The sequence below is a fragment of the Pocillopora damicornis genome, chromosome 3 (assembly GCF_964200805.1).
Source record: "Pocillopora damicornis chromosome 3, jaPocDami1.2, whole genome shotgun sequence".
NCBI lineage: Eukaryota > Metazoa > Cnidaria > Anthozoa > Scleractinia > Pocilloporidae > Pocillopora > Pocillopora damicornis.
This window is the reverse complement of record NC_142672.1, coordinates 3,433,047-3,446,688: the sequence shown is the minus strand read 5'-3', so window position 1 is coordinate 3,446,688 and position 13,642 is coordinate 3,433,047. Positions and strand designations below refer to the sequence as shown.

The window sequence follows — 13,642 nt, the reverse complement described above, 5'->3', positions numbered from 1 at the left end:
GCGCCTTGGAGCTGCCCGTGGAGTGAAACAATGGCTCAGTCATGAACCAAATCGACTCTTAGGTAATATTGATATAATTGGATTGCTATTTAATAATAAAACAAAACCTCTACTGAACTGTCAGGTGCGAGTAACAGGAGACTAGTGATTTAGGACATGTTTTGGCGCCTGGTGACCAATCACAGGCGAGGTTAAGTGTCAAGATTTGTAAAGAACACAAGAAGTTTTGACATCACTGCGCAGGTGGCGTGCAATCAGCAAAACTGTTTTCTCGATTTTTCAGCGATCTAATTTGGGAGGTTTGTCTGATTTTCTGCAGGAATTCTGATTGAGATGTCATATTCCTTTTAAATGACGGCTTGTCTGCGATATGGTTATTATAAGGGAGGTTGGGATGACAAAGTTAATGGCCTTTTCATCTACAAAAGCTCTCCGTTTGAAAAATGACTCATCTGTGTAGTTTGTTTTGACGGATCGATTGCTCCACTGAAGATTCAATGGGCAAATAATAAATTGTTTTCAATTCGTCTGTCTTGCTCTCCACGCTCGATATAAAATGATGCCTTTGAACGTATAATCGCTTAGCTAGCAAAATTCGGAAACGATTATTCACCAACCATATCTGTTTAGAAAAGAAATGATGTTCATTTTGTAGTGAATGCTTGATATTACTAATCATTGCGTGCCACTGATAAACGACACCCTCCTACCGTAAATATATAAATGTTCCTTTATGAAACTTTCTATATAGAGTTTGTGAGGGTCTCCCCGAAGAAAGACAACTATTCACTAGTGGTTAATTTTTTTTGTAACGTCTGGAGGTTATCATGCCGAAGAAACATTGCTGTTCGCTCAAGGGATCACTGAAGGGATTCGGTCATTTCATAATTACACATCTTCGCCTAAGGTATATAAAGCGTGCTGTGGCGTGTAGTAATACATCCTGTCTTGACCCTTTAGTGAGCCGTGTAGTTTTCGTGGTGGACTCGCGGCTGCGTATCGTAACGTGAAAGTCTGAACTCTGCAGTAATAAATAAGTTTTATTTCATTCTGTCCTTAATTGTTTAGCTTTTCATGCCAAAGAAATTTTTGCTAACTTCAACTCTCGACTAGAAATGATGATGTTCAAACATAACTTAGTTGCATTGCACATTTGTTGACAATACCCGTGGAGTTGCTAAGTGCCCTAGAAAATAAGTAAATCGTGTTGAGGTTATAATTCTAGCACCTGTTAGAAGGTCGAGTCAGTTGCTCCAGCTAGCCTGGGTCACTGTTGCATATCCGGGTGAACTGAACCTATGAAATGTCAGTTCAGTTGAGACAGGGTGCACGATGGCTGCATATGGGCCTTCTCTTTTTAACTTAAAAAATCCAGAAAAGAAATCTACCCCTTTTTATGTAAAATATGTTTCCTTATCACCCGAATTGACTGTTCCGTCCAAAACTTCCTCAACAATATTATAACATCCTCATTATCAACCTTTCTATCTTATCAGTACTTTTTTTTTCACCGATTGACGAATGTATGTCGCTCCACTTCTCCAAAAAACGTCTTCGAATATCTCATGTAACGTTTCTTTTTCCCCGAATACTTTGCTCTTAGTCATCTTTATAAAAATCCTTTCGAAATATTTCCTTTAACTTTTTCCTCTTGTATGATTTCAAAAGAGCTTAACAAATTACAGCTGGTGTTGTTTAAAAGCCCTTTTGTTGCCGTGGTAATGTATATGACAAAGGAGTAGTATGCTTCAGAAATGGCGAACTTTTGAGCCACAAGAGACTACAAAAATGCCGAAAAAAGTTTGTTGTTTCTGGAGCATACACTCCCATGGAAACAACTGCAGCGGTCTTTGGGCGCCATCGGCTGTATGGTAAGGTTTCTTCTCTATTATACCAAACTATTTTGTAAAACCTTTTTTGGACCCTCCAATTGTTGTTAGCTTTTCTTCTGTTTCTCCTGACAGAACTATTCATTCGACTGTTTGAAACGGATTTGACAACACCAAGATCTGCAGGAGGTACTTTCTCTATCTTGGTGAGCCGCCAGCAAACCAGTGGAGAAGCGACAATGCATTGAAGATTTAAAAAATTGATTTATTTTCAGAGCCCTTACAAATAAAGAAGTATCGTTCGCATTCTCACTTGGCTCCGATTTTATTCTCGACAACAAAATGTCCTATGTAAAAGAAAATTTATACCTCGACTTCAAAATGACTTTTAACTCTTTCTAAAAACGATTTCCTGTTGTTTAACCACTGCAAGGGTCCTACAGAATTTGTTCCGGTCGAATTTCGTTGTAAGAGTTGAACCGAGAGCAGAAGTGGCTTCAAAGAATCGCGATTGCGCAAACCCTGTTAATCTCGTTCGCAGAACTGCAACCAACTTTCAAAAGCACGAGACCTCTTGCTCGTTTTTTCGTGCGTTAAGTGTCAATCCTACATGTGTGGCGAATAACTTTAGCAGAAAATCTTCAGCCTTCCCTTCCCCAAGTAATGTCAACCTTATTCTTTCGTTTAAAATTCGTCACATTATTCCGACCATGTGGTTCCCTATACAGTTTGACAGAACGAGAGAATCGATCGTCCACCTGAAACCTCGAGAAAATTTGTAAAACCCAAGCAGTTCTCTCGACAACTAATAGGAGATGTATGGACAATTTCCTTATAACTATTAAACCTGACCAGCTAAAATTTGCACAACTGAGAAAAGACTGCTTGGAGACCCTAGGATAAACTCCTAAGACTTGGGATTAATGGAAAGCGCAAAGGAGTTCGGAAAAGAATATAAAAGACAAAGAAAGTTATACAACCTTGTATCTAAAATCATTTCCCCAACAGGAATGGATTATTTCGTCTTAGATTTGTAAGCGTTAAAGCGTTAGATTTCTGCATAGAATCATCATGTCTTCCAGCCTCACGTATACTATGACAGGCTTGTCCAGTCTTTCGACGTGTTATGATACCTATAATCAAAACTGAGACTCGTTCATCGAGGGAAATTTTTATCCTTTAAGAATTATAACCAGGATGGAGTCAAAGAATTATCTTTAAATCATTGCTATGCCTTCTTTGGCCTGTGGAATGATATTTAATACTCAGGTTTCAAAATATGAACCGGTGTCTCAGTTCTCCGTGCTTCGAGTATAACATTTTTATTAGTGGTGATTTGTACAGAGTACATTCTTCATCTTAATGACTTAGTCAAATTAGCCTTCACCAATTGCAAGCTTACAATTACACGGTTTGATGGAGAGAGAGGAATTTGCACGCCCTTGTCCAACCCTATGTTAAACTGTAAAATAAACAAGCATTCCATTATGTAAATAAGCCGCGCCCTCTCCAACTAACAGAATTCAATCAGCAACCAGCAACCAGCTGACTCGAGATGAAATTTAGTGAAGTACTTTGAGGAGCTTTTTCGCAGTTTGATCTCTGTAATTCTCCAAATATCTGGAACAATCAGCCAAATTTTTGGCGTTTGGAAATGTTTTCTCTCTGCCACTGTTTGTGACCGAAGTCTCAGAGGCGAAGTTAAGATGTGCATCAGTAGTGAGTATTGACGGATTGGAGGATTGTAATCCTGTTTCCCGGGATGACGTAGAGTATTCTAAATTTTATCGAGGGATTTTTCCCATTACTGCTATTCTTGTGGTCCAAAACGGTCCATTTCCTAAAAACAAATAAATCTTCAAATTGGGTTGGGGACGACGCATGCCTTGTGTAAAAAATGAAGCAGGCTTCTCAAGCCGTGTTTCAACGGTTATATTTCCCTTTCTCGAATCGAAAAGAACGGGAATATGAAGAGTTTCAGCAAAATAACTCCATTGTCTCCATATCTGTTTAGAGACCATAGAGCGAGACCTCTCATCTTTCGAAATTCCATGTGATACCACGCTACGTACAAAAGACTGTCAGATTCCATTCGCACCAGAGCAGCAGCACAATTCAAGCACTCTTGATCCAACAAAAATTTCCATAGGTCTCATCTCATACAACAAAAACACGAGATCTGCACTAGCGAGTCTAAGCTTTTCGCTCAACGCATTCCATATTATATGACGTATTTTCCATCTCAAGCTGCTTTCAAAGTGGACGAATTAAAAAGACATGAAGTTGACATGAACACACACGAATCAGCCAATCGGAGTACGGAATCCTCATTTGAAAGGCAGGTTGTAGTCGAGCCGGTGGCTTATGGGTAAATCAGGACAGCCAAAGAGAGAACAATAGGTTTTACTTTGGGGCCTTGTTGTTCGCTCTCTAACTGAAGTTTAGCCCCAGTTATTCCCTTTTTGTTCAGGAAAAACATTTTATCAGGGATTTATTTGTGAGTATGAGCGATCTGTGGTCGGATCAGCCGTGTTCTGTGTAAGAAGACATTGACGAGACAACATAGCTACCAGACTTGTAAGTAAGCAAAGCTTTGTGTTAATTATGTTAGTTTTCAACCAGGAAATGGAGTGGGTGATGAATGGGTGCCGGATAATGTTACTTTCAAATTTGAGCTTTCGTTAGTTAAAAAAAATCTGGATATGGTGAAACCTAGATATGGTGGTTGGTTATATTGCAGGAAGAATAATTAGAAATTTTATCAAGCCCTTGTGTTTTCACTTAAGTTAAATGAAATACTGTTTCACACATTTTATAATATATCTGTTCTTTTCGAATTGTTCTGGGATTTCAATTTCAAATACTTTCAAAGGGTTAACATTTTGGATATTTGACGCAGCTGTTGAGCTCTCTTACACCTTTCCAAATTGGCAATTTTTGTGTTACTTGACAGTTTTTCTCACTTATCCTAAGTGCTTCGCAGTTTTCCTGCTCTTGTACAAATTCAATTAGATATGTTGACCTTTCCGAGCAAGGCACCAGCTTACCACCTGCGCCATGATACGTTGAAGGAACCGGCGTCGCTATTGTCATGGTAACCGCTTTGATTTACCTTCGCAACGCGAAGTGCTTCGTACAATTGACAGCTTGACTCTACGTCGTGGGACAGATGCTCAAACGTGTATTCATCTACAAAACCACCCTAAACAAGATTTTCTATAAAAATTAATGACTGTTTTTCAAGACTGCAAAGATAATGTTTGTGTTTCTGTTCGAGTAAAATGCCTCTCTCAAAGAAAATTTCCAGTTTCTCAATTTTTCCGTAAATTTTTCTCCGGGAAGTAAAAACATAAAGAGATATAATAAATCGCAATAATTTCTTATTGCTCCAAAAAGACCATTACGGTTCTGCCGGTTCTGAACTAGCATATGTGTTTAATTTTGCATAATTGTTTAGCAAAATAGAGAAAAACTATGAAAATACTGGCTGCATATTTTGATGTTAGGGATTTCTTCTTCCTCCAAGCATACTTCTTCCGATTATGAAATTGAAATCACCTAAACTGTGTATAGCTTTGTCATAAATTAGGAAAATAGCGACAAAAGCAAACTGTTTATTAGTATTGTCCTATGTTAGTAGGGTTCTACTGCGGTTGATCAGTAATAGTGTAGTGTATTAACTTAGGCTTCCTTTAAGACATCTTCAGTAGTGAATCACCAATTTGTTTTGGTTTGTTGCACCACTGAGTTGCCCATTCTGTTCTACGATTGATAACTTTCTTTGGTATCTGCATTTATCATTAATTTTCAGCCTTGGTTAACTTATTTTAAGCGTGGGTTGCAATCGCATGAATGAATCAGACTTCAGTTGCAGGAATTTTCTTCATCTTAGGAAAGTCTGACGTTGGCCTTAGGTCCTAAACCCGCTGTTCAGGACATTCTCGCGAGCCCGTGAGCTTGTCTCTTTGGAAAACATAGCTCATTTTAAACTGACATGGAGTCCAATGGCTTAAATCTTAATTTTTAGATGACTCCAGTGACAGCCCTTTTTTTTGTTCAAACTTTTTCACTTTCTCTAAACACAGGTGTCGGGAAACGTAGACAATCTCTTGTCGCTAATCTCCGTAAATACCACCACTTATGACAATAACATGCTCTTAACACAATCACTGCACCGGTTTAAAATTTCATCGTATTTCCCCATAGTTCGACTCTGTTCTGGTCAACAGAGGGGTTTCTCACTTATCCTAAGTGGTATTGTATGCTCTCTTTTTAAAACATGAACAATGTAAGCGCAAGAAATCGAGAAAACAGATCGCCTTTCTTTTGCTTATTTTCCATTTACAAATAACCTTTACATGATGACAAAAGGTGTACAAACAAAGTTTGATACCTGCTCTTTTATGCAATTCACAACAAGAAAACCTGTTTTGTTGTTATCTTTTTTAAATTTGATCGCGATATTTTCAGTTTTTTTATACTTCCTTTTATTCTTTGCCTCTACACATTTTTTTAAACGCAGCCTTTCAAATCCATAGGTCATGTCTTGAAACTCATCAGTCGAATGGCGAAGTTTTTCTTTGATAGCTGAGAAGAGGGTTGATTTTTCTTAGAAATCCAAAATCCGACGCCTTTTTTTTCTCCCAACTTCTTGTATGGGAAGGGACTTTTGTTTGTCAAGTGATCTCTACCTATGACGCTTTGGAAACTAAAACTCCTAATTAAATTTTAGCTTGCCCCTTTTGAACTTGCTTAACACAAGGAACGCTTAAGAGAGTTATAAATTTTACTGTAATTGATTTGGCTCTGTTTCCTGGTAAAATAAACTGTAAATTGGAGAAAGAGCTATTCGAGTCCAAAGTCTCGCGCGCATTTAATTCTTAAATTTGTGTAGTATGACATGGAATGTAGGATTTTCATTCTTTTTGCATTGATTTTATTGAACTACGCTCCACAACAAAGGTAATCATGCTTTTGGGATTTTTTGTTATTTTAACCATTTGATCTCCACCTCGAAACTGGAATCAAAATTAACCCTTACTAAGAGATCCTGGTCATAAAAACTCATTGACCATCACAACATCGTGTCGCGCGAAGCCACGAGAAGTCAACACTATAAGTGTGAATACTGTTTATACAACAGTGTATTATTGACTTTATTCTAACAATGAAATGGTTTGTTACGCTCCCAACACGACGCCAGCGCTACAACACTACAGTATTGTACACTCCGTCGCCTACGCTCACCAGGAGTTCTAAGATAAAGGGAAAGGTTATAGACTCGGAGAAAACACTGTCAGTAGAATGACAATCAAACTTAATTACCTTGAAGTTATTCACTGAATTGCTGTTATGGTCGGGCAAAACTGTGAGAGTTTATAAGTGGTGTTTCTATAACATTTCTAACGTCTTTATTTGTAAATTACCGTTGTCTTCTAGAGTTACCTTGAATGAAAAACTCCTTGGAAAACAAAGATTTTTGAATATTCTTATCATTGCCTTCTTGACCTCGAAACACAGCTCGTCCAAGTGACACTTATGTGATTTCTGACACTTTTAGATTGAGTAACATTACGTCAGATTCCTTTCATTCTGCAAGACACAACATGAAAAAAGGAGAATTCTAGAAATTTTTCGGGTCTCTAATAATTTCAAATCAAATTCTCAGTGAAGCAAACAATTGCAGCATCCTTGTTCCATCAAACTCGAAAACCGTGCAGACAAAATCAAGGCTTGATTTTCAAGAGAGCGTCAATGATAAACTCCAGTGTTTATTTGAGCGTGTAGTCACACACTAGCAACCTGCTCGCGCCAAAAATGACGAGCCCTGATTGGCCAGTCGGTGTTAAGGGTCAACACATTACGTCATCGCATCTTAATGTTGTGTATGAAGTGTCTCAACTCTCACGCGGGGCCGGTGATGCCACGTTGGGTGCGTTACCATATCGCCGCTAAATATCGTAGGCTCGTCTCAGGCGCCGCTCGACCAATCAATCAAACATCTCTTATTGTGGAGATAATTGTCGGAATCAGTAGAGCCAAAAGCGCGGACATCTTTTTCTGTTAGTGCCGTCAAGTATTTTGGGTTCAACGGGCTAACATCAGCAGGTTGGTTTGTGATAAGCGTCGTTTTCCTCAACGAATGCGAATACTTTTTTCCTGGATCAAATGGTGGTTTGATATCGGTGGGAGCTGCCTTGGCCGTTTGAACTTCTATCAGTTCAGTCATCTTTGACAGGACAAGTGTTTCACAACGGTGAGATTCACTAACCGCTGGCATTTTCAAAGGAGAGCTCACAATTGAAAACAACAAAGAAATTCAAGGCGTATTGATATTCCCGGTGTCACGTATTCTAGTTTTTACGGAATTTTTCTGCAGACGTTACTGTGATATATTTCATCGTGCAAGACTTATCCCACCGATATCTACCATCTACTTCACTGAGGGGCTGTATATCATATTGATAGGTGAAGTTATTTGTTGGGGGAAAATACGGTAAGTTAGTGCACATTTAGATCTTGAAGACCTATCGCGAAAATGTATGACATGTTTTGTGTGTGGCTCGCGTTCGAGTAAGACTCTGTAATGAAGACAGGCGCGCGAGGTTAATTGAAACACGAGTATAATTTTGTATACTTCGAGTTTCTACTGAAAGTTACTGTTACTGAAGGTTTGCATATTTAGAACAGACAGACTCGTAAGGGTTTTTAAGAAGTGTTATGGGATGGAAAAATAATACAGTGCAGATCTTGTTGTCCGGGATACAACAGGTAAAAGAGCAATTTTCATTTTGTAAGGGAAGAGAAGGGGTTTTCAGAAGTCTAAAATGAGATGTCATCTATAGAAGATTCCTATCATTTGTCCAGTTAAATGGTTTATTTGGTAAGTTTTTATCTGACTGGAAAGCCCGCGAAAAAATATTTTAACAGAAAATTTAACTTTTTCCTGGATGAAAGATCATCGTTAGCTAAAGATTGAAAAATTACAAACCAGAACAAGATATGTCAAAATACTAGCTTGTGATTGGTGGAGAGGTGACAGTTTCTGCACACCTGTCGAGCGGACCAGTCAGGGGAGTGTACCCTTTCCTAGATACAAAACTACGTTATCCCCAAATAGTTAAGTCATGAGAGAAAGATAATTAACAATTCATTCACCAGTTGTCTAATATATAAACAATTTACCGGTGGGATGAAGTCACGGTAGGCAGGCTAGAAACCCAACGCCCCATCGCCCGCCTATGTTGGCCTGACAGAAAGTGCCAGACATTTGAAAATAGTGTTTTGTGTTTATTCGCCAGGTCATGAGGCTCGCATCCTTGGCGGTACTAGTCGCCATAGGCCTAGTCCATTTCAAACTATCGGTGAGTACGAGTTTTAAAACGATTCATTAATTTTGGTTTACAAGGCATGTCGACTTGGTCGATCGAACCTTTGATCAATGGAACGATTGATCGATCGGTTGGTGGTTGATCAAGGGAGCGTATCAATTTGGATGACTTCCGTCGTGCTTACACAAACTTATTAAATGCAAACGCTGAGGATTTTGGAGTCAACTTACCATTAAGTTTTCCAAACGGCTGTTATTATAGACATTAACGTCCCTGCAGAATAATATCTGCTCTTAGATGGTTATTTACGGAGTTTATTTTTAGCTTTTAGTCAAGTGTGGTTTGGATTCCTGAAGTTCTTTTAAGTTCTTAGCTCTTAAATTCAATTACTATTCTAGAAATTTCAATGTTCAATTCTGATATCAATAGGTTAATAGCAGAGACATTTTTAAAAAGTATATCATAGTTTTATTCGTCTGTCTTGGCACCATTTGTAATATTTTTATTCTTCCGCCATATTTGGTTTCGTCCCACCTGCTCTGATGCCAAATATGGAAAAAGTGAAGTAAACTGTAAAAAGAGTTGCTTGTTAATTTTTTACAATTACACGTCGTTCAGATGATAATTTGTCTTTCTCTGTTTCCTGGCTAAAAATTCTAGCTAAAAATTTTTCAAAATATCGAAAAAGACCGTTGGTGGTCTTCATAAAGTTCTCAAGTTAAAAAGATAGTGCTTTTTCGTGGGAAAGAGAGATAGATAAAAGGATCAAGAAATCGGCAGAGTTAGGGGCAGCCAACCGCCTCCGAAATCTCATCTATGATCGATGTTTGCTACTGTGGCAATTACTTTGGCGTCATTATACGTGGTCACAGACAAATCGGTAACAACTTTGTCATGAACACGAGAGTAACTGTAGTTTAGTGATAATATCAGGTTGTCTTCATGGTGGCATGTGGTATCAAAGTCGGTGGTTTTGATTACAGTTATTCATTTTTCGTCGTACCTTTAATAGCCATGAACTTCAGATCTATGTGTCTGTAATTGTAACTTTAATTAATAGGTGTTTGAATTAGGACTTCGATCCAACGCTAACTTAATAGTCACCAAAGCGCTTCGTAAGACCTTCTAGTAACTTAAATTGCGTTGTTTAAGAATTGTGCCATTTAAATAACTTCAATGACTAATATCAAATTAATGTAAAGGAAAATGAAACTATTTATATGAACTGAATTTACCCTGGTGCGATTTTAACTCTTTTTTAATGACGATATCGATGAAGGAGACGTCGTATGTGCGCCTTTCACATAAGAAAAGTTTTTCCTTCCAGCGGCCTATCTGTAAACCAATACTGCCTGAGTGTCATTTTTAATAACGCGTTGTATGACAATCTGAGGGTAAAAACATCTAAGCAGCCTACTTCAGTATTCTAATAAATCAACTATCGTTTCTTCTCCAGGCGTCTCTGCCCGTGTCTCCAGTCCCTCCTCTTCTTAACAAACTTCTCAAGGATCAGAATGTAACACTGGGTTTCATTCTCAAAGGATTGCAAGGTCCTCCCGGTGCGAATGGTATGGCTGGAATGTCCGGTCAGCCAGGTCAACCGGGTCCACCGGGATTCAAAGGAGATCCCGGTCCTCCTGGTTTCCCCGGTACTCCCGGTCTTCCAGGAGCCCCTGGTTTTCAGGGACCTCCAGGTATGGATGGAGCTCCTGGTTCGCCTGGTTTCCCTGGTCCTCCAGGTTTTCCTGGTGGTAGTGGAATGCCCGGTGTCCCCGGTATGCAAGGACCTCCAGGACCTCCAGGTGCCCCAGGCCCTACACCAATTAGATACGTAAGTATATTTATTTTGATTAGCTCCTTTCTAAAGGTTTCTTAGTATAACTGCAATTTGTCTCTGTTTGACCATAAATACGAGTAAGAAAGCTTTCGATTGACTTACCTTCGAACAGCTCCATTCAGAAAATGTATACTATTACGACTCGTGATAGTATTTTTAAAAAAATTCATCAAGGTAATTGTTTTTTTTTTGTCCATTTTCTGCCCTATATTCACGTGCATCATGTATACATATTTCGGACAAGTTAAAATATGATCCTTCTTTTTGAATCTTATTCAGAACGGAACAGTGAAATGTGAAGAGGACACAGCTTGGCTGCGATGTAACGAGTACAAACACATAAGCATTATCTCCGCTTTCTGGGGAAGACGAAACTTCGGCCTGTGCACGGAACACACAGGAAACCTACAGTTTAACAAATACTGCCCGACAACGCCTCTCTTTCTGACAAAAGTTAAGGACGCCTGTGAAGGAACGACCATGTGCGAGATAAGATGCACAAAGTTCTTCTTCAACGATCAATCTTGCACAGACGTATACAAATACTTGGAAGTCTACTACAAATGCATTGAAGTTATTAACGGTCACGAGGTTGTGAACGAAGATAACCTACTCAACGCCAATTTCTTGGGTTGAACGAACGAACGAACAAACTTTCTATAGAACGTTACTTTGCTTCGCTCTCGGCTGTATCATTTCACTTTGCTGGAAAGAGTTGTATTTGTAAAAACGGGCTTGCCTGAGGATAAAAAAACGAATAAATCGCTTCAACTAAAAAGGGCGAAGGCCTCGAATTTCTAATTCTTCGGCGAAAGAAGACGACATACATGGTTCTTGTACTTGTGAACCATGTGTTATATCGATTTAAGGTAGTTTTCTTTCTGTACATGACATGATTAAATCATCTTCGTAGAATCGATCGATATTTACTCGGCTCGACTCTTTACGAAATTTGACGAATTAGTGTGACGCATTAGTGAGGTAGGGTCTCCAGTTTTTGTTGTCAACAGGTTTTTTTTGTTCTAATAAATTACCTTTTGTGCCGTAAGGGCACAGACTGACCAAGGTTTCCAGCACTGACAAACCTCCCGAATTGGCCAGACTGACCAAGAAGCAATGATCAGTAGCTGTTCAAATCGCTTGTGTATGATATAGTGCGATTTATGATGTAATCTTCACTCTTATATGTAAATAAACTGGTAATGGAATGGTTTACAGGTGTACACACGCCTTATGTAGTTCTAAAACAGTAACTCGATCATGATTGCTTTCATTTGGTGACTGATGGATGTCAATGAAGTTCTACTTCAGCATTATGAAGTTCAAGTTTGTCAATAAACGACGTTTCCGTTGTCCAATGCTTTCTTATTCAAACTCCCTTGTGTTTTCCGCAGTATTGCTCCCTTATGAAATTTTTGTTCAAGAAATACAGAACCCAAACAGATCAATAAGGTGTATCACATCTCCTAAAGAAAAAAAGCTTGCAAAGCTGAACGCACACCAATAATAATAACACAATAATTAAGGGCAAAAGGTACTTTGTAAGGGTCTAAAGTATCACATCTGCTCAAATTTGAGCGGAAAAACAAGAGTCACTTGAATAGCTGTGAATTCAATTTGACACGAATCAGTTATAGGTCTGTAGAGGTCACCCATGCACTTTTTCATATATTTTGACATGCGCGGTGAAAACTGCATCTGATAAGTAGTTAGCCTCACCAGGCATCATTCCGTGGCATTGCAGTAGGTTTAGTTACAAAAGTACATTCCAAATTAACCAATTCTGCAATCTCTTTAGTCCATTTTAAAATCTGATGCACCACTTTCTGATTGGTGACCACCCGAATGACAGATTTGCTTTGGTGATGGTCACTAAAAGTGAAATTAATTTGAAGTCTAACGACAACTCATGACTGAAATGGGTTTACCTAGGCTGCGGTACTGAAATACATAGATAAGATTGTTCATCTTGTGAAACCTCTGAAAATTAATTTATATTGCTTCTGCCATTGAGCAGTCTTCAACTTAGACATATGCCCCTGCCTTCCTCTTCATTTTTTCATAATCCTTGATTATGGTCAAAGAACAGATTCATCTTTGTCTATTAGCTTTGAACATCTGAGAACGTTATTTTTTATCTCCTCGCAAACCTCACACGTGGTGTTTCTGTAAGAATGGTCAAGCTGGTTTTTCTAATTCTTTGATAATTCGATGTTACCATATTTTTTTCATTCGCTACTCTAAAGAATGGGGACCAAATGCCAAAATGTCTCAACAAGTTTTGTGACCATCCGTCAACAATAAAGCGTTACCACAGAGACACCATAGTCTTTAACATAAAACCTTAATTAGTTGTGCTAGGTGTCTCTAACTTCTGAAAAGAGTCACGCGAACCCCTTTGATAATTTCTGAATTTAAACCAGCAATTCGTTGGAGAGATTCGCTCTAACAAATAGCTAACGCTCTAAACGTCAGCTTTATTACATCTTTACGATGTCCATTTCATTTTCCTAACTCAGTTGATAAAACCAATGATCTTGTAATAACTCCCCTCCCCCTCCCCCCCTCCCACACAGCACCCCAGTTTGTTTGGAAACGCAGCTCTTTTGTTCGGATGTTACAAAAAGTAGAACGAGGAACTGAAG

General features: G+C 38.7%; 1 protein-coding gene and 1 long non-coding RNA gene across 4 annotated transcripts; both read left to right on the top strand.

Moving 5' to 3' along the window:
- The first annotated feature begins 128 nt into the window (after positions 1-128).
- Positions 129-2,141, top strand: LOC113666193 (uncharacterized). Its single transcript, XR_003445773.2, has 3 exons — positions 129-299; positions 752-907; positions 1,965-2,141. It is a non-coding gene; the product is annotated as an uncharacterized LOC113666193 (long non-coding RNA).
- A 2,052-nt stretch (positions 2,142-4,193) lies between these two features.
- Positions 4,194-12,355, top strand: LOC113666181 (uncharacterized). 3 transcript variants are annotated; one of them, XM_027181944.2, is made up of 4 exons: positions 4,194-4,406; positions 9,131-9,193; positions 10,617-10,991; positions 11,277-12,355. In XM_027181944.2, exons 2-4 carry the CDS (start codon positions 9,134-9,136, stop codon positions 11,631-11,633), a joined length of 792 nt encoding a protein of 263 aa, XP_027037745.2. In that variant the 5' UTR covers positions 4,194-4,406; positions 9,131-9,133; the 3' UTR covers positions 11,634-12,355. The 3 variants fall into 3 exon arrangements, with proteins under 3 accessions (XP_027037745.2, XP_027037742.2, XP_027037743.2); XM_027181941.2 differs by lacking the exon at positions 4,194-4,406 and adding an exon at positions 7,715-7,937; XM_027181942.2 differs by lacking the exon at positions 4,194-4,406 and having other exon boundaries at positions 9,030-9,193.
- The last annotated feature ends 1,287 nt before the right edge of the window (positions 12,356-13,642 follow it).